This window comes from Dasypus novemcinctus, chromosome 18 (genome assembly GCF_030445035.2).
Source record: "Dasypus novemcinctus isolate mDasNov1 chromosome 18, mDasNov1.1.hap2, whole genome shotgun sequence".
NCBI classification, from domain to species: Eukaryota; Metazoa; Chordata; class Mammalia; order Cingulata; family Dasypodidae; genus Dasypus; species Dasypus novemcinctus.
The window spans coordinates 20,603,114-20,625,218 of NC_080690.1; the positions used below are offsets into that span (position 1 = coordinate 20,603,114).

At 38.5% G+C, this 22,105-nt stretch overlaps 1 protein-coding gene across 4 annotated transcripts in view; it reads right to left on the minus strand.

The window, feature by feature from the left end:
* The window catches only part of CYB5B (cytochrome b5 type B), a 148,801-nt gene that overhangs the window by 110,401 nt on the left and 16,295 nt on the right, over positions 1 to 22,105 (minus strand). For all 4 annotated transcript variants that reach the window (XM_071209110.1, XM_071209111.1, XM_004468119.4 and 1 more), the window contains exons 2-3: positions 4,445 to 4,573; positions 3,933 to 3,962 (exon numbers count right to left, since the gene is read on the minus strand). In XM_071209110.1, the coding sequence (XP_071065211.1) occupies positions 3,933 to 3,962; positions 4,445 to 4,573 (159 nt within the window). The remainder of the gene's footprint in view (positions 1 to 3,932; positions 3,963 to 4,444; positions 4,574 to 22,105) is intronic.

Consider the following 22,105-nt stretch of genomic DNA (forward strand, 5'->3'; position numbering starts at 1 on the left):
TGAAATGATGCCAATTTGTTTTGGTCAGGTTAGGACTTATGTAACTTATCTCCCTAACTGATGGCAGACTGAGAGATAAAACAGATAACTAAGGTAAATACATGATCAAAAGAGAGAATTCACGGACCATTATGTTTTTAGGTTACTTGCAGTACAGTAGGCAGGCAAGCAAACTGGCACAGAAAACACTAAGTCTGTTTCTAAAGTTGAGTTTCCATAACCAAAAACAGAATGGAAAAATGTTTAAGTTGAAAAAAGAAGAGGGAACGGAGGTGGTTCAAGTGATTAGGTGCATCCCTCCTACATGGGAGGCCCCAGGTTCAGTTTCCTGTGCCTTCTAAAAACAAGATGTGCACACAATGAGGGAGACAGGAAAGGGATAAATAAATAAATAAATAATTTTTTTTTTTAAAATAAAAATAAATGTGTAGAAGAATGACAGCTCTCAGCATAGGGGCAAATCCAGCAAGGAAGAGAGTCACAGAGACGAAAGGGTTTTAAATTGTACTTTGTTATATTTGATTGAAGTAAGAAAAACATTTGTTGCCATTATGTGTCTAAGCTTTGAAATTTTAATATTGTAATATTTCAGGGACTTAACTCAAGTACTGTCAATCTAACAATAAAACAAGAGTGGCCATCAATTATTTACCTATGTTCTATCAAAAGCAACATGAAAGGTGGTTTCTAAAAAAACATTGGAAAATGGTTCCTGATTTGTAGTCTACAATAGAAATGTTTTGGGTGTTTTGGGGGGAGGGGAAGCAGGTGGGCAGCAGGGGGAAGAGTTCATGTAGGGAGGGGATATGAGTCTGTACAGAAAGAAGAGATGTGGAAAAGTTGAGGGAAGGAGAAGAAAGAGAAAAGAAATAAAAATTCTATCCCATAAGGCAAAGACACTTTAATTAGGCTTAAAAACCACTTTTTCATTGAGTTTAGAAACCTTTGACCACAAGAAAGGAAAGTGATTAATAAAATGAACTTCCACTTCCTTGATGGTCAATGTTTAAACCAGGTAAGGAAAAAAACGAAGAAAAGAGATACCTAGGGAAACGGACTTTGGCCCAGAGTTTAGGGCGTCCGTCTACCACATGGGAGGTCCGCGGTTCAAACCCGGGCCTTCTTGACCCGTGTGAAGCTGGCCATGCGCAGTGCTGATGCGCGCAAGGAGTGCCCTGCCACGCAGGGGTGTCCCCCGCGTAGGGGAGCCCCACGCGCAAGGAGTGCACCCGTGAGGAAAGCCGCCCAGCGTGAAAAGAAAGAGCAGCCTGCCCAGGAATGGCGCTGCCCACACTTCCCGTGCCGCTGACGACAACAGAAGCGGACAAAGAAACAAGACACAGCAAATAGACACCAAGAACAGACAACCGGGAGAGGGGGGGAAATTAAATAAATAAATAAATCTTTAAAAAAAAAAAAAAAAAGAGATACCTACAATCTAGACATAGAAATGCCTATTTTAAACCTTTTTAAGAAATAAATCTGGGCGGTGGACTTGGCCCAATGATTAGGGCTTCCGTCTACCACATGGGAAGTCCGCAGTTCAAACCCCGGGCCTCCTTGACCCATGTGGAGCTGGCCCATGCGCAGTGCTGATGCGCGCAAGGAGTGTCATGCCACGCAGGCCCCTGTGTAGGGAAGCCCCACGCGCAAGAAGTGCGCCCTGTAAGGAGAGCCACCCAGCGCGAAAGAAAGTGCAGCCTGCCCAGGAATGGCGCCACACACACGGAGAGCTGACACAACAAGATGACGCAACAAAAGAAACACAGATTCCCGGTGCCGCTGAGAACAACATAAGTGGACAAAGAAGACGATGCAGCAAATAGACACAGAGAACAGACAACCGGGGTGGGGGGTGGGGGGGAAGGGAGATAAATAAATAAATAAATAAATCTGATGAATCAAGAATTTCTTCTGGGGGTGGGGTGAGGGAGAATTTCTTTCTGAAACTAAGATCAGGTTGGAATATAGTTCTATGAAAACATACACAGGTGGTCTTGAAATTTTTCTAAAAGACTTTCCTTGCTGGATCTGCCAGAAGTACATCAGTATGACTAGAAACACACACAATAACCAGAATCTCTACTTCATGACATGTTCTTCGAGTAGATGGACATGAGAAAAACAAATCCTTGAAAACACTACCTTTAGTCACTGTTTAGCCCATGCAGGGGCTAAACTACATATGAAGACTTTTATTAAATTAATATGGAATTTGGTGAGCTGAAAGGGTTTCTTTTTCTATATTTCTTATTTTTAAAAAGTCTGAGGCTCAACAGGTTTAATTTAGGTGAGAAATTTCTAATTAATTATTTGGCCTACAGAAGGCAGATAGTGCTTTCCACAGAAGCTAACTAAATTTCTTTAAGTTTTGGAATGAAGGGATGAGCATATCATTCAGAATTTGATTAGTAACTCTAAAACCTTTGGTTCTTAGGCACCTACTTATCACCTGGGTTACTTAAAGTGCAAATTCCCAAGTCCCATCTCCAGATATTCTGAATCTGTAGTTAGTAGTGAAAGCCCAGGAAATAAACATTTCAAAAAACATCCCAGGGAATTCTAATATAGGTAGTATAGGAACACAATTAGAGAAACAATGCTCTCCACTCTGAAGAATGGTCCTAACTATCTACAGCATTATCAATGAAACGAAACAGCAACAATAAGCAATTTATAGACTGAGATGTTTAATTGTAAAAATATTCTTCTATGGTTTTAATATACAAGAGTATTCTCACAGTTGCTGAGCAGAAATGGGTTTTGTCTTCTAGACACAAGGTACAGCTCTTGTACTAACAGGAAGACCCCTTGAATCAACTGTTGACCTTAAGAGTGATGTTTTCTGGAAATGTTCAAAATACTAAGCAGGGCCATCCTTAAATTAAATTCTGCCTTAATAATAGAAGTGAGGATTCAGGAATGGATGATATATGCATCAGAAGGGGAGAACAAACACCAACAATGCTTACAAAGCGATTCAAGAAGCATTTTCTCCCCCTTTCATAAACAATTCAAGAGTTCAGAGTAACAGAATGTAGTAAGAGGAACAGTTAATTTATACAGACATACTGGACTACAGGGCAAGAGATGAGTTGAATAATTCTTGTGTCTAGTTCAACTTTAATTTTTGAGTCAAGCCTGTTCGATAATTTTAACTCAATGAAGAATGGGAAATTAGAGGAAAAGGGATATTCGAGGTAGCACCTAAATTTCTCTCCCTTTAAATTAGAGGGTACAGTAATAGCTATTTGAAGGTCAGGGAAAATTGTAAGGGAATAAGGGATATGAACCACCCAGCTGGCAGGGAACAGAAAGAGCTTTCATATTTTCTTCCTGGTACATAATGCAGTACATACATATTAAGGTTTTCAAATGCTTGATCTTTTTTTTTTTTTTTTTTCCTGTATCAAAGAGTAAATAGGAAAAGCGTGAACCAATTTGAGCCTACAGTATAAAAGAATTAAATTTGGGAAACAGGGATAGAACACTGCTCTAGTCAAGCCAATTACTTCAGAATTCTATTCCTTCAGTAGTAAGGATAAAGGAGAAAACTCATAAGAGAAAATCAACTTAGCAATTCTTTTTCCAACACAGAATTATTACTACCTGTTCTGTGTAATATAAGAGATAGTTTTCTATAAGTGAACCCATAAACTAATTTCTTTCAAAACCATATGCTCTACAGTCTTGGGGTTTCACTTATTTTTTTAACACAAGGAAGCATTAATGAAATGTTTCCAACTTCCAACACTCAGCTATTCTTTTCTCCTGAGATGGTACTGAGTCCAAATTCCTAAAAAAAATAGTACAAATGCTTGGGAAAAAAAAACAACACTTCTCATGTTAAAATAATATTTAAAAAATCAATGATGTGATAGTGAACAGAAATACAAACAATTGAAACACAAGATATACTGATAATTTCTTACCTTGCTACCACTTTCAGTTTTAATGTCACTCTGTTAAAAAGAAAATAATATTTTAAAGTACATCCAAATGAACTCTCACTATGTGCTTGAGTCTAAACTGGAACATGAAACTACATTCTGGTAGCAGGGAACTCCCCAGGAGACTCAGTGCTGTTGAGCCCTACTTCTGAGCTTATAAGGGTTCTCTGTTAGAATGCCATGTATGTATGGCTTAAAAAGTCATTGCTCCAAGGGGTAGTTACTCACCCAAACACTATTTTAGGTAGAGATATTATTGACTGCATTATAAAAATTAATTAGCAATCCAAAATCAGTTTCCTTAGCTTTTCAGAGATATTATTATGAAAGCTACTTTGCAAACAAGAAGCTATATATCCGCAAAGTAAGGCTAAATGTAAATAAGGCTGGGTTGAACTGATTTTTTAAAATAATTAATTCCTTCATCCTGTTCTGTGGCTCGTTAGTATAATAGTTTCCTTTCTATAAGAGCTCCAAGCTCAGTTGGTCCTTACCGGATGGACATCACCAATATAATACTGCTTCAGCATTTCTCTGGCATCAGAGGAGTGGCCTACATCTTCAAAGCTTTCACTGGCATCTACACCAGCTTGTTCCAGCAGAACTTCTTCTCCACCAGGATGCTACAAGAAAAAGACATTGACTTAACACAGGCCTTTCTGAAAAGCAAATCAATATGTTATATTCCCTGCCCATTTCCTCCTTTCCCTTTTCTACTTTCAATAGGATTATTTGTATTTAGAACCAACTTGCTCCTATTATAGGAAATCTTGATTATTAAACAAAGAAGATAAAAACTTTTTTAATGGCTGAATATTTTCCATTATAAAGGATGTGCTATATTTTGCTTATCCATTTGTCACTTGATAGATATTTTGATAGTTTCCACTTCTCAGCTATTATGAATAATGCTGCGATGAACATTCATGTACAAATTTCTAGGAGTAGAAATGCTGGGTCATAAAAACTCTTATGTTGGCCTTTTTGAAGAACTGCCAAATGTTTTCCATAACAGCTGCACCATTTTACATTTGCAACAGCAATGTATGAGGGGTCCAATTTCCCACACCCTCAAGCAACACTTGTTATTGTCCTTTTTTATTCTAGCCATTCTAATAGGTGTGAGGTGGCATCTCACTCTGAATTTGATTCTCATTTTCATAATAACTAATGATGCTGAGCATCTTTTCATGTGCTTATTGGCCAATTGTTTATCTTCTTTAGAAGTCAGATCTTTTTTGTGGTTGTTTTTTAGGAAGTACTGGGGATTGAACCAGGGACATTGTACATGCAAAGTATGTGCTCAACCACTGACCTACACACCTACTCCTGCCAAGTCATTTTTTAAAAAAAGATTTATTTATTCTCCCCACCCACCCCATTGTATGCTCTCTGGGTCCATTCACTATATGCGTTCTTCTGTGTCTGCTTGTCTTCTCTTTAGGCAGCACCAGGATCTGATCCTGGGACCTTCCAGAGTGGGAGAGGTGCTCAGTCTCTTGCACCACCTCAGCTCCCTGGTCTGCTGCATCTCTTATCGTCTCCTCTGTGTCCCTTTTTGCTGCATCCTCTTGCTGTGCCAGCTCTGTTTGGGCCAGCTTGCGACATGGGCCAGCACTCCTGTGCGGGCTAGTACTTCACTTGGGCCATCTCACCGCATGGGCCAGCTTGCCTTCACCAGGAGGCCCTGGAAATTGAACCCTGGACCTCCCATATCATAGATGGGAGCCCATTTGCTTAAGCCACACTCAATTCCCTCAAGCCATTTTTAATGACTATTTTCTAATTTATAGTATAAAACATATTATTATAGGTTACTCAACCTACTGTTGGCTACTTAAGTTTTAATTTTTTTAGTATTTAAACATTGCAAAGAATATATATATAGAAACATGCATACAATCTTGTTTTTTCCTTTAGAAACACTAAAAAAATTAAAACTTAAGTAGCCAACAGTAGGTTATTGGTCGAGTAACCTATAATAATGTTTTATACTATAAATTAGAAAATAGTAATTAAAAACACTATACAAGTGTTTCACATCATATATAAAAAAATAGATCATCGATGAAAATGTTCTAAACTGACCATAGTGATGGCTGTATAACTGTGGATATACTAAGAGACACTGAATTACTTACTTAATATGGGTGTATTGCAGAATATATGCATTTTATATCAATAAAGCTGTTACAAAAATTGATCACAAACTTAAATAAAAGAGCTAAATTAGAAAACTTTTAAAAGGATAGGTGAAAATCTTTGTGAAAATTAGACAAAGATTTCTTAGATACAACACAAAAAACACAACTAATAAAAGAAAAAGAATAAACTAGACTTCACCAAGATCAAAAAATTTTGCACTTTGAAAGACATTAAGGGAAGTGGATGTGGCTTAAGTGATAGGGCTTCCGTCTACCATATGGGAGGACCCAGGTTCGATCCCTGGGGACTCCTGTAGGAAAAGAAGTGAAAGCGTGCCTGCATGGCAAGCCAGTGCCTGCGCAGTGAGTGGAATGTCCATGCAAGTGCCCACATGGTAAGCCGAGTGTCCATGCAGTGAGCTGAGTTCCCACACTAGTGCCCTGAGTTCCCACACTAGTGCCCACGTGGCGAGCCAACTGCCCACACAGTGAGTTGAGTGCCCGAGTGAGTGCCCACATGGCAAATGAGTGCTCATACAAGGAGTCAGAGCCCATGCAAGTGAGTCATGCAGCAAGATGACAATGAGAGAGAAGACGGGGAGAGTCAAGATGAAGCACAGCAAAAACCAGGAATTAAGTGATGCAACTGATAGGCAACCTCTCTCCACATCAGAGGTCCCCAGGATCAAATCCTGGTGAATCCTAGAGGAGAAAAAATGAGAAGACAGAAAGAAAAATAGATACAGACGATCACACAGCAAATGGACACAGACAGCAAAAACAGCAGGGAGGGGGAGGAGAAGGGGGGAAAATAAATAAACCTTTGGAAAAAAAGAGACATTAACAAAATGAAGACAAGCTATAGACAGGGAGAAAATACATGTCTAACTTTTCTACCAAGAATATATAAAGCCAAAGTATACAATGATAGAAGTAAATAATTCATTTACAATACTAACACTGAATGTGAATAGATTATAAACTCCCCAATCAAAAGATATAAGGGGAGATTACAGCAAGATGGTGGCGGAGTAAGGAGCTCCTAGAGTCAGCTCCTGCTACAAAGCAGTTAGTAAACACCCAGGGCTCTCTGGAGCTAGCTAAAGCACCTGTTTGGGGGCTTCGGGAGGCCAGAAGGGCATCCTGCAACAACCTTGAAGGAATGGAAGGAGGAGGCTGCCCATATGCAGAAAAGATTTGTAAGTAGAGCACTCCGCGCCCCAGAGGCCGATGCCCATCCTCCACTGGAGGTACAAGCCGCCTCGGGAGCTATTCCATGGCTGGAATTGAAAGCTCCACTTCCCCAAAAAGGGGGAGGAAGAGATGGTTGGGCACCAACTTCAGTTACTGATGAGTAAAATTCAGCGGGCTAAAGTATAATCCTGAGAACAGCTAAAGTTTGAGCCTGTCCAAGTAGAAAGAGGCTGGGAGCCATCATCTTAACTCCACACCTGGCACAAAGGGAAGCAGGGTGGACTGAAAACCCCAGTGCTAGTGGGGACAGGCTTCTTTCCATTCAGGTCAGATTGCAGGTCTAGCCTAAGACCAGTGCCACCTCTAACAGGGAGGAAGCTGCAGGGACCTGCTCCAGACTCTCCAGGAAATTGCCAGCCAAGCCGCGGAGGCTGGTGATTGTCCTACTCTGGTGGTACAAGCCGCCCCAGGAGCTGTTCTGTGACTGGAATTGGAAGCTCCATTTCCCAAAAACATGGGAGGAGGAGATAGTTGGCTTCTGACTTCAGCTATTGATTGGTAGACTCAGATGGCTAAGGAATAACCCTAGGAACAGCTGGGGTGTGAATTTGTCCAAGTCAGGAAAAGGCCAGTGGCCACCATTTTGACTCCACCCCCAGCCTGAGGGGAAGCTGGCCTGACCAAATATCACAGTAAAGGTAGGAACCGGTTTCTTTCACCTCGATCAGCCTGCAGCCCTAGCCTAGGCTTCAGTCCCACCTCTGGCAGGGAGGAGGCCGGCTAGCTCAGCACCAGTTTAACCAGGTAAGTGAGAGTACCTTTTGGCTGGCACAAACTGAATAATTAAAAGTCTACTGGGGCAACTGCAGTTATCTTGGACCTGCACTGAAGAGATTGCTGCCCACACCTGCAGCTCCATCCATGCCCCAGGCAGGGGAGAAAAGGACGTGAAGCTTCATCAGTCTCTCTGGGCAACTACAGTCTAGGCCTGCACAACTTGGATTATTCCACACAGCTGTGACTCTGTCCCTATCTCTGGGAAAGGAGAGAGTTGGGAGAAGCTTCATCCATCCCTGGGGCAATGACAGCTGCTTGAGCTTCCACAGTTCAGAGCACCAATTACATCCTTGGCTCCTACAGCACAACCAGCAAAGGAGAAAGGGCAGGAAGCCCTAAACTAAAGAGAAAAACTGCACCCAGAATAAATACTCTAGTAAGGCAAATGCCAAGACACCAACCAAAAATTACAATCCACAACAAGAAACAGGAAGCTATGGCCCAGTTAAAGGAAAAAGATAAGCCTCCAGATGACATAAAGGAGTTGAGACAACTAATCATAGATGTTCAAACAAATCTCCTTAATAAATTCAATGAGATGGCTAAAGAGATTAAGGATATTAAGAAGACACTAGATGAGCACAAAGAAGAATTTGAAAGTATGTATAGAAAAATAGCAGATCTTATGGGAATGAAAGGAGCAATAAATGAAATTTAGCAAACATTGGAATCATATAATAGCAGATTTGAGGAGTCAGAAGAAAGGATTGGTGAGCTTGAAAAAATGGCCTCTGAAAGTAAACATACAAAAGAACAGATGAAGAAAAGAATGGAAAAAATTGAACAAGGTCTCAGGGAACTAAACAACAGCCAAAGATGTGCAAACATACATGTCATGGGTGTCCCACAAGAAGAATAGGAGGGAAAAGGGGCAGAAGAAACAGTTAAAGAAATAACATTAGAAAATTTCCCAACCCTATTGAAGGACAGAGATATCCATGTCCAGGAAGCACAACCTATTCCCATTCGAAAAAATCTGAACAGACCAACTCTGAGACACTTACTAATCAGAATGTCAAATGTCAAAGACAAAGAGAATTCTGAGAACAGCAAGAGAAAAGCAATGCATAACATATAAGGGATACCCAGTAAGATTAAGTGCTGATTTCTCACCAGAAACCATGGAGGCAAGAAGACAGTGGTCTGATATATTTAAGATACTATGAGTAAAAAACTTCCAGTCAAGAATTTTATATCCAGCAAGACTGTCTTTCAAAAATGAGGGCAAGATTAGAATATTCACAGATAAACAGAAACAGAGAGAATTTCTAAGCAAGAGACCAGATTTTTCGGAAATACTAAAGAGTGTGCTAGAGCCTGAAAGAAAAGATAGGATACAGACGCCTGGAAGAGAGTCTAGAAATGAAGATTATATCAATAAAAGTAACTAAAATTGTCAAAAGAGTGGGGAAAATAAAATACAACAGATAAAACTCAAGTAGTCAGGAAGAAACTTAACCAATGTATTCAGAAAACTGTAACCCAATGTTAAAAGAAATTAAAAAAAGTCCTAAATAACTGTAAGAACATTCCATGCTCATGGATTGGAAGACTAAATATCACTACAATGTCAATTCTACTTAAATTGATATACAGATTCAATGCAACCCTGATAAAAATTCCACCAGCATTAAAAAAAATTGAAAACACAATTAGCGAATTTATTTGGAAGAGTAAGGGGTCCTAAATAGCCAGAAACATCAAAAAAGGAAAAGTGAACCCTCATCTCTGGACTTTAAATCATACTACCAAGCTATAGTGGTAAAAACAGCATGGTACTGTGGCATAAAGACAGATACATAGACCAATGGAACCAAATCGATGGCTAAGAAACAGACTCTCACACGTATGGTCGAGTGGTTTTTGACTAGCCAGTCAAAACCACACAGCTCAGGCAGAACAGACCATTCAGCAAAATGGTGCTGAAAGAACTGGATATCTATAGCCAAAAGAAGGAAAGAGGACCTCCATCTCACACCTTATCCAAAAATTAACTCAAAATTGATCAAAAACCTAAAAATAAAAATAAGAAAAATAAAATTTCTCGAAATTATAGGAAAATATCTTCAAGACCTGGTGGTAGGTGGTGGATTCTTAAAGGAGATAAAAAAAGGACTGAGACGGACTACTGATGTTTAATGTATTCTATAAAGAAGCTTTAATTAGCTTTATTGAAAAAGTATGGAAATGTATAGAAAGGATGGTAAAAATAGTAATAGCTAGTTCATAAATAGGGATGTGGCTGAAAATGGTAGTCTAGGAATGTAAATGCCAACTGACAGAATGCTAGAGAATAATCTAGGAACTGAATAGCTCAGTAAACCAAGAGGTTGATGAGAATTGTGGTTGATAGTACAGATGCAAGAGTATCCTTTGAGAGCTAGAGCAAATGTATATCACTCTGTAGAGTGTTGGAAACACATGGGAAAAATACAACTGGAATGACCTATGGACTGTGGTTAGCAGTAATAATATAATATTCTTGCATCTATGCCAAAGATATACTGTGTTGATAATGGGGCAGTATGGAAAATGTGAGCCAAATGTATACTATGGACATGGTAACAATCAGATGATATTATCTTATCTGTAACAAATGTTCCACCACAGTGTGGTGTCTTGATAGAGGGGTGTTGCTTGGGAATTCTGCAAACGTGCATGATTGTTTTATAAGTTTACAACTTCTGTCATAAAAAAAAAAAATTGAAAAAATAATAATAAGGTGTATTGGGGGAAAAACACACCAAATGTAAGATAAGGACTATAACTAGTAGTAAGATTTGGACAATATTCTTTCTTAATTTGTAACAAACATCTTACAACAATGCAAGGTGTTGACGAAGGGCTGATGTATGGGACCCCTGAATGATGTTATGCATGTTTGCTTTGTAAGCTCACAACTTTTACTATACACTTGTTTATGTATGTTCATATATAACTGACATAAAGATAATAATAATAGGGAGGGTTGGGGAAAAATACTTTGGTTAGTAGTAATATTTTGACAATGCTCTTTAATCATTATTTTAAAAGGTTTAACAACAATGTAAGGTGTTGGTGGTAGGGTGAGTTATGAGAACCCTGTCTAACACACATGTTTGTTTTGTAAGTTCACAACTATTACTATACACTTATTATTTATGTATGCTTGTGTGTGGGTGATACATTTCAATAAGTTAATTTTTTAAAAAAAGATACAGGGGAGCAGATATATCCCTCAGGAGTTGAGCGCCTGCTTCCTATATATGAAGTCCTGGGCTCAACTCCCCGTACCTCCTAAAAACAAAACAAAACAAACTCTCATTGGGGAGCAGATATAGCTCAGTGGTTGAGTGCCTGCTTCCCATGTACAAGGTCCTAGGTTTAATCCCCAGTCCCAGTATCTCCATAAAAAAACCAAGAAGATATAGGCTGGGGGGGCAGGTATAGCTCAGTTTTAGTGGTTGAGCATCTGCTTCCCATGTACAAAATCCAAGGTTCAATCCCCAGTACCTCCTAGAAAAAAAAAGATGTAGGCTGATAGAATAGATTAAAATTTAAAAAATAAATATCAACCATCCATATACTACCTAAGGGACTCACCTTAGACCCAAGGATACAAATTGGCTGAATGTGAAAGGTTGAAAAAGATATTCCACACAAACAGTAACTAAAAAGAGCAAGGGTAGTTATACTAATATCAAGAAAATAGACTTTGAATGCAAAAAAGTTATGAGATACAGAAGTCCATCATATATTAATAAAAGGGACAATCCACCAGGAAGAAGTATCAATTATAATTTTATCTATGCGCCTTACCAGAGTGCCCCAAAATACATGAGGGAAACTCTGGTAAAACTAAAGGGAAACAGACATTTCTACAATAATAGATGAAGACTTCAACACACCACTCACATCATTAGATAGAACAACTAAACAGAAGATCAACAAGAGAACTTGAATAATATGATAAATGAGCTAGATTTAACAAAAAATACAGAATATTTGTATCCCAAATCAGCAGATTATACATTCTTCTCAAGTGTTCATGGATCTTTTTCCAGGATACACCACATGTCGGGTCACAAAACAAGTCTCAAATTTTAAAAGACTGAAATTATACAAAGCACCTTCTCAGATCATATTGGAATAAAGCCGGAAATCAATAATCAATGGGAAAGGGGGAAATTTGAGAACATTTAGAATCTAAAAAACACTCCTAAACAATCAGCGGGTCAAAGAAGGAACTGTGAGAGACATTAGTAAATATCTCGAGACGAATGAAAACAAGAACACAACGTAACGAAACTAAAGCGAGTATGTATAGAAAAGTATATGTAAGCTCAGTATATATAAGCAGGTTGAGTGACTGCTTTGCATATCCTGGATTCAATCCCCAATACCTCCTAAAAAAAACCCCAAAACTATGGGAGAGAGCGAAGGCAGTGCGCTTAGAGAGAAATTTATAGACCTAAATGTCTACATTAAAAAAGAAGGAGCTAAAATCAAAGACCTAACTGCACACCTGAATTAACACAAAAAGAAGAGCAAACTAATCCCAGAGCAAGCAGAAGGAAAGAAATAATAAATTAGCAAGAATAGCCAGAAATAGCAGCTATGTACAGCAGAAGCAAAGAGAGAAGGAGGGGTGAATTTTGTTTTTTTGTTTATTATTATTGAAATAATAAAAATGCTCAAATGGTAATTGAGATTATGAGAGCACAACTATATGATTATACCAAATATCACTAATTGTAAACTTTGGATGAATTGTATGCTTTTTTAATATGTATCAATTTGTTTTTTTAAAAAAAGAAATAATAGATTAGAGCAGAAATAAATGAAATTAAGAACAATAAAAACAACAAAGAAAATCAACAAAACCAAAAAGCTGGATCATTGAGAAGATCAATAAAATAGACAAACCCCTAGCTAGACTAACAAAGAAAAAAAGAAAGAAGATGCAAATAAAATCAGAAATGAAAGGGGTGAAGTTACAATTTACCCCACAGAAACAAAAAGGATCACAAGAGGATATTATGACAAAATGAATGCCAACAAATTAGACAACCTAGATGAAATGGACAAATTCCTAGAAATGCACAATCTACATCAACTCTACAAGAAATACAGTAACTCAACAAACCAATCACATTTTTTTAAAAAGATCGATTCAGTCACCAAAAATCTTTCAACAAAGAAAAGTTCAGGGCCAGATGACTTCGCACGTGAATTCTACCAAGCATTTCGAGAAGAATAAACATCAATCCTGTTTAAACTCTTCCAAAAAACTGAAAAGGAGAGAAAATTACCCAAAACATTTTATGAAGCCAATACCACCCTAATATCAAAGCCAGATAAAGATACTACAAGAAAGTTACAGACCAATCTCTAAGGAACACAGATGGAAAATTTTCCAACAAAGTACTTGCAAATAGAATCTAAGAGTATATTAAAAGAATTATATACCACAACCATGTAGGGTTTATTCCTGGTATGCAAGGGAGGTTCAACACAAACTGCAGCAAAGTGGCAGGATACAAGATCAACATACTAAAATCAGTAATGTTTCTGCTGCATGCTAGTATTGAACAATCTAAGGAAGAAATCAGGGGGAAAAATGCCATTTACAATAGCAACAAAAAGACTCAAATACCTAGGAATCAATTTAACCAAAGATGTAAAGACATGTATTCAGAAAACAAGAAAACAATGCTAAAAGAAATTAAAGGAGACCTAAATAAATAGAAAGAACATTCCATGTTAATGGATTAGAAGACTAAATATTGTGAAGATGCCAATCCTACCCAAACTGAATAACAGATTAAATGCAGTGTTAATTAAAATTCCAACAGCCTACTTTACAGAAACAGAAAATTACCACATTTATTTGGAAGAGAAAGTACATCTGAATAGCCAAAAACATCCTAAAAAAGAAGAGTGATATAGATAGATTGCATGGTATGTGAATGTATCTCAATAAAACTGGTTTAAAAAAATACAGAAAACTACAAGTGTTGGAGAGGAAGTGGAGAGACAGGAACACTTATTCACTGTTGGGGGAATATAGGATGGTACAGCCACTGTGGAGGACTGTCCGACAGTTCCTAAAGAAGCTGAATGTAGACTTGCCACATGACCCAGCAATATCACTACGAGGTATATACCAGAAGAACTGAGAACAGTGATACAAACAGACATCTAAACACTTATGTTCACAGTTGTGTCATTCACAATTGCCACAAGATGGAAACAACCCAGGTGTTCATAAACTGATGAATGGATAAAAAAATTGTTGGGTATACATACAATGGAATATTAAGCTTTAAGAATAAATGAAGTCATAAAGCAAATGACAACATGGATGAACCTGGAGGATATTATGTTGAGTGAAACAAGTAAGATACAAAAGGACAAATATTGTATGATTTCACTATTATGAACTAAATATACTGTGTAAACTAATGGAGTTAATAATTAGAATACTGGTTACCAGAAAACAGAATTAGTTTAAAGAATGGTAAGTTAAGGGTTAATCTGTGCAGAATTGGTGAAAAGGTTGCTTGTAAATCTTTGGAAATGAATAAAAATGGTGAAAGCACATCACAGTGTTTGTAACTAGTAGTGCTAATATATGGATATGACTGGTTGAAAGGGAAAGTCTAAGGTCATTACTAGAAGGAAAGTTAAGTACTGTAACATAGGGGAGCAGATGTTGCTCAGTGGTTGGTACCTGCTTCTCATGTATGAGGTCCTGGGTTCAAAAACTAGTAATTCCTAAAAAAAAAAAAAGAAAAAAGGAACATGGAACTATATAGCAGAGCAAAATCTCATGTGAAATGTGAGTTTAGGTAATATTGCAATATGTGCAATATGTGCAAAGACTTTTGCTTTGAAACTCAACAAATGTACATTAAGGTTACAAGATGTTATTATGAGGCAAAAATACAACCAATGCAAACTATGCATAATAATGTATAGTAATATATAATCTTCCATTAGGGGTAAAAAAAAAAAAAGGAAATATAATAAGTGAAAGACACTAGACAAAAGGTACTATATATTATTTGACTCCACCTATACAAAATATAAATACAAATAAATTAGAGAGATGGAAACAGAACAGCAACTATATACAGTATGGGAAGGATAAAGCGATTGAGAACAGGAAGTGGATTTGGCCCAGTGGATAGGGTGTTCACCTACCACATGGGAGGTCCAAGGTTCAAACCCAGGGCCTCCTGACCCATGTGATGAACTGGCCCACGCAGGGTACTGATGCGCACAAGGAGTGCCCTGCCATGCAGGGGTGTCCCCCGCATAGGGGAGCCCCACGTGCAAGAAGTGCACACTGTAAGGATAGCCGCCCAGTGTGAAAAAAATGCAGCCTGCCCAGGAATGGTGCCGCACACACAGAGAGCTGATGCAGCAAGATGACGCAACAAAAAGAGCCACAGATTCCAGGTGCCACTGACAAGAATACAAGTGACACAGAGGAACACACAGCCACAGCGAATGGACACAGAGAACAGATAAGGGGGGGTGGGGAGGGAAGGGGAGAGAAATGAAAAATAAAAATAAAAAAAGAGAGACTGAGAAGTGATTATTACAGAGCAGAATTTTTAAAAAATTAATAGTGGAGAAATGAAAATGCTTTAATAATAATTGATGTGATAAAGGCACAACTATGTGATTATACAAAATATCACTGATGTACACATTGGATGGATTGTATACTTTATGAATGTGTCAATAAAATTTGATTTTTTTAAAAAAAGGAATATATTAAGAACTTATTGCTTAAAAAGACAAACCCAGTTTTAAAAGGTAAAACAGACAAATCACCAAAGATATGCAAGTGAAAAATAAGAAAATGATAAAGAGGATCAACATCATTAATCAAGAAGGAAATACAAATTAAAATCCCAATGAAGGAAGCAGATGTGGTTCAACTGATAGAGCATCTGCCTACCATATATATGGAGGTTCCAGAGTTCGATCCCCAGGGCCTCCTGACCCCTGTGGTGAGCTGGCCCATGCGCAGAGCTGCCACATGCAAGGAGTGCTGTGCCATGCAGGGGCGCCCCACATGAAAAAAGCGCACCCCGCCCAGGAGTGGCACCGCCCATAAGGAGATATGACATCGCAAGATGACGTAACAAAAAAGAGATGCAGTTTCCTGGTGCCACCGAGGGTGCAAGCGGACACAGAACACACAACAAGTAGACACAGAGCAGACAAAGGTGAGGGGAAGGGAAGGGGAGAGAAATAAGTAAAATAAATCTTTAAAAAAAAATCCCAATGAGATACTACTACATACCCATTAGAATGGCTATAGTAAAAAGACTGACAATACCAAATGTTGGCAAAGATGTGGAGAAATTACAATCCTCATAAACAGCTGGTAGAAATGTAAAATTGTACAGCCATTTTGGAAGAGTTTGACAATTTCCTAAAAAGTTCAACATAAACTTAACTTTCAACCCAGCAATATTACTCCAAGGTATCTATCCTAGAGAAATTAAAACATGTATCTACACGAAGACTTGTATGTGAATATTCATAATAGCCAAAAATAAAAAACAATCAAAACATCCATCAACTGGTGATTGGATAAACAAAATGTGGTACAAAGGGGAAGTGGATGTGACTCAGTGATAGGGCTTCTGCCTACCATATGGGAGGACCAAGGTTTGATCACTGGGGCCTCCTGGTAAAAAAGAAAAAGGAAAAGCGTGCCCGTGCGGTGAGTCAAGTGCCCACACACCGAGCCAAGGGCCTGTGCAGAGAGCCAGGTGCCCACATGAGTGCATGCATGGTGAGCCAAGTGCCCACACAAGTGAGTCACGCAGCAAGATGATGACACAACAAAAGAAAGATGAAGGGGAGAGCCAAGGTGAAACACAGCAGAAACCAGAACTGAAGTGGTGCAATTAATAGGGAACCTCTCTCCACATCAGAGTCCCCAGTATCGAATCCTGGTGAATCCTAGAGGAGAAAAATGAGAAGAGACAAAAAAAGAAATAGATACAGAAGATCACATAGCAAATGGACACAGAGAGCAAAAACAGCAGGGCAGGGGAGGTGGAATGGGAAGGGAAGAAAACAACAACAACAACAACAACAAAAACAAACAAAAAATGCAGTAGAATGGAATACTACTCGGGGCAGTTTGAGATTATTTTTGTGAATCCCAAAAAAGATTATGTTTGTAAACTAACCTTTTTCTCTGGGTATGCTATCCTTTGAATCCATTAGATTCAGCTGACATGTGTTGATTAAATTACCTATTAAGACAAGTGCTTTGATTCAACCAATCAGTAGGGTGTGACTCAGGATTGAGTCCCTGCCCCATTGGTGGGCTGATATAAACTGACACTCACTCAAGAAGATACACAGAAGAGAGAACTTGGTCATTTCAGTCCTGCCTTGTGATAGAAAGTAGAAGGCTCAAACAGCTAAAGTTCCAAGAAGAGAGATTAGCCATTTGCCTGATAGTTTGCAGCCGAAGAGAACAGAGCAGCTGAGCAGCTGGGAAGGCCTGAGACCAGGCAGATAGCCCACCATCTTGCTTCAACATGTGGCAACAGACTTTGGTGAGAAAGCAGCCTTGAGTTGGACTCTTTAGGACCTCATAACTGTAAGCTTTTACCCCAAATAAACACCCTTTATAAAAGTCAACAGACTTCGGGTACTTTGCATTAGCACCCCTTTGGCTGATTAATACATTACTCATCAAAAAAAGGAAGGAACTACTGATACATGTAACATGGATGAACCCAAAAACAGTATGCTAAGTGAAAGCAGCAAAAAAAAGACTATAATTCATTTACATGAGATTTCCAGAAAAGGCAAATCTATAGAGGCAGAAAGCAAATCAGTGCATGCCTGAGACTGGAAGTAGGGGTAATACAAATATTCTCAAATTCAACTGTTGTGACAATTACACAACTACATAAACTTATTAAATTTCACTGACCTGTACACTTAGAATGGGTGAAATTTTAGCACATAAATCTTACCTCAATAAAACTGCTTTAAAAAAAAAATCTTGGTATACAGGAATCCTGCATTCATTAATTCCTCCTATTTGTATCAAACAGTCAAAATTACCTATTTGGGGTAAAATGACATTAATTCAAACCTCAGATTTTTAAAGGGTCCAACAGTATTCATCTAAATAGTACCAAAATAGTTTCTTTCCTTCCTTCCTACCTATTCAGTCAAAGAATTGTCAAAAAATTAGGCAGGTCCTAGAGTGAAAGGAAGGCAATCCTGCAGTGGCAGAGGCCCTCAAGGAAAACCTATTGGAGCAAGATGGGAAGGCAGCCTCACAGGAGCTGGAAGCTCCACAAGGAAGGTGCTGAGTGGGAAGACAATATGGTAAAAGAAATAAATGACATTAAGAAGACACTGAGTGAGTGCAAGTAAGAAATTGAAATCCTGAACAAAAAAGTAACAAAGGTCATGGGAATGAAAGACACAATGGGTGAGATCAAAAGCACATAGGAGGCATACGAGAGCAGATTCAAAGTGATAGAGCAAAGAATGAATGATACCAAAGACAGAAAAGATAAAATTGAAGAGAAGAAAGGAGAGAGAGAGAAAAGAATGGAAAAAAACTGAGCAGGGGCTCAGAGAGGTGAATGACAACACAAAATGCAACAAGATATGTGTTATGGGAGTTCCAGAAGGAGAAGAGAAGGGAAAAGGAGCAGAAAGAGTATTTGAGGAAATAATAGTTGAAAATTTCCCAACTCTCACACACAAAAAACAAACTTACACATCCAAGAAGCACACCGTACCCCAATTAGAATAAAACCAAATAGATCTACTCCAAGACACATACTACTCAGAACATCAACTATCAAAGACAAAGAAAAAATTCTCAGAGCAGCAAGGGAGAAGCAAACCACCATGTACAAGAGACGTCTAGTAAGACTTAGCACGGTTTCTCTTCAGAAACTATGGAGGCAAGAAGACAGTGATATGATACAATTAGGATACTGAAAGAGAAAACCTACTAGCTGAGAATTCTTTATCCAGCAAAATTGTCCTTCAAATATGAAGATGAGTATAAAATATTCACAAACAGGAACTAAGAAAGTTTGCAAAAAAGAATCCACCTTTTCAAGAAATAGTAAAGGAAGCCTTAGAACCTAAAAGAAAAAGATAGGAGAGATAGGTTTGGAGGAGAGTATAAAAGAAAGAATAGCAGAAAGGATAACCAAAAGAGTAAAAAGGCACACAAAAATAAGATAAGACATATGAAAACCAAAGGAAAAAATGGAGGAAGTAAACAGTGCATTTACAATAATATCATTAAATGTGAATGGATTAAACTCCCCAATAAAAAGATACAGGCTAAGAGAATAGATAAAAAAACATGAGCTGGGGAAGTGGACTTGGCCCAGTGGTTATATTGTCCATCTACCACATGGGAGGTCCGCAGTTCAAACCCCAGGCCTCCTTGACCCGTGTGGAGCTGGCCCATGCGCAGTGCTGATGCGTGCAAGGAGTGCCATGCCACGCAAGGGTGTCCCGGCATTAGGGAGCCCCACGCGCAAGGAGTGTGCTCCGTAAGAAGAGCCGCCCAGCATGAAAGAAAGTGCAGCCTGCCTAAGAATGGTGCTGCACACACGGAGAGCTGACACAAGAAGATGACACAGCAAAAAGAAACACAGATTCCCATGCCGCTGACAACAACAGAAGTGGACAAAGAAGATGACGTAGCAAATAGACACAGAGAACAGACAACTGGGGTGGGGGCAGGGGTGGGAAAGGGAGAGAAATATATAAATAAATAAATCTTAAAAAAAAAATAAAGTGTACAGCAAGGATCAGTTTGAAAATCACTAACATAAACAAAAGGAGAAATAAGACTAGATTTCAAATGAAGTGATGCCAATGTCAAAAAAAAAAAAAAAGGGCAGTAGGCTTTGAAGGAAAATTAGTATTTCAGTCAGGATGGTTCTGAGGTGAGAGCAGGAAATTCAAATCAACAAGGTCTACAAAAAGCATATCTGGGAACTACCAGTACACAGTAGTGTGTGACAATGGTCAAGAAGCAAGCGTTAGAAAATTTAACATGGCTATTAAAATTTAAAATACACCAGAGAAGAAAGTCAGACACTGAAAAAAGAAACTAGAAATAATATACAGAGGGGGTTCTGCTCCTTAAACAGACTCAAAGACTATAAAGTCATGGGTAGGTAAAAAACAAAACAAAACAAACAAACAAAAAAAAAAAACGGTACAATCCCAGCTCATATGTTCAAACAGATTGACCAAGATTCAGTCTTGGAGACCTGCTTGTCAACAGGTTTGGCCCAACCAGCTCCTCTTTGCAAGTAGGGATAAAATGAGGCATTGGCTTAAAAGAAAACATGACCCTGGATTGAGGGAATGGTTTCTTAGAAATGACATCAAAAGCACAAGCAACAAAAAAATTAGACTAAATTAAAATTTAAAACTTTTATGCCTCAAAGAACACGATCAAGAAACTGAAAAGATAATCAACCATACACTGGGAGAAAACATTTACAAATCATGTATCTGATAAGGGATTTTTATCTAGATTATATAAAGAATTCTTACAACATGAAATGAAAAGACAAATGACCCTGTTTAAAAAAAAAATTAGACAAAGGAACTAATAAACATTTTTTCCAAAGAAGGTACGCAAATGGTCAATAAGCACAGGAAAAGATTCTCAGTATCATTAGTCATTAGTGAACTGCAAATCAAAACCATAACGTGATACCACTTCACACTCACTAGGATGGTTATAATTAAAACAAAACAAAACAAACAAACAAAAAAAACAGAAAATAACACATCTTGGCAAGGGTGTGAAGAAACTGGAAGCCTTGTGCATTGCTGATGGGAAAAAAAATAGTACAGTTGCTGTGGAAAAGTTTGGCAGTTCTTTAAAAAGTTAAACAGTTTCTACATTACCCAGCAATTCCACTCCTAGGTATATACCCAAGAGAAATGAAAACATATGTCCACACAAAAACCTGTTCACAAATGCTCATAGCAGCATTATTCATAATAGCTCAAAAGTGGAAACAACCCAAATTCCATCAACTGTTGAATGGATAAAATGTGGTATATCCATACAATGGAATATTTTTTGGCAATAAAAATAAACTACATACATGCCACAATATGAATGAGCTTTGAAAATATTATTCCAAGTGAAAGAAGTCACTCACAAAATGCCACATATTGCAATAATTCCATTTATACAAGATGCCCAGAATAGGCAAATCCATAGAGACAGAAAATAGATGGGTGGTTGTGTAGGGTTGAGAGAGCTGGGGGGAAATGGGGAGTGATTGCTAGTAGATAAGTGATTTCTTTCTGTGGTGATGAAAATATTCTGAAATTAGATAGTTTTATGAATATATCTAAAATCACTGAATTATAAACTTTATTTAAAGGGTAAATTTTATGCTATGTGAATCATCTTAAAAAAGCTATTATTTTTAAAAATGAGCCATAGCAGGTCATTTTGAAAAGATTGTCAAATGATAGAGAGAGGTCAAGGAGGATGAAGGCAAAGAAAAAGTCACTATGCTGACAAGGAGGTCAACTCTTTTAAGACTATAGTTACAATAAAATCATGTGGATGCTAACCTTACTACAGGGCTCTGAGGTGGAAACAGAAGCAAAAGTGTAGCAAAACTAGGAGAAGGTGAGCAGCTGAAAGAATAGGAGGAAGGGCGGCAGACTTGGCCCAGTGGTTAGGGCGTCCGTCTACCACATGGGAGGTCTGCAGTTCAAACCCTGGGCCTCCTTGACCCGTGTGGAGCTGGTCCATGCACAGTGCTGATGCGCGCAAGGAGTGCCCTGCCACACAGGGGTGTCTCCCGCATACGGGAGCCCCATGTGCAAAGAGTGTGCCCTGTAAGGAGAGCTGCCCAGCACGAAAGAAAGTGCAGCCTGCCCAGCCGCCAGGAATGGCGCCGCCCACACAGAGAGCTGACACAACAAGAT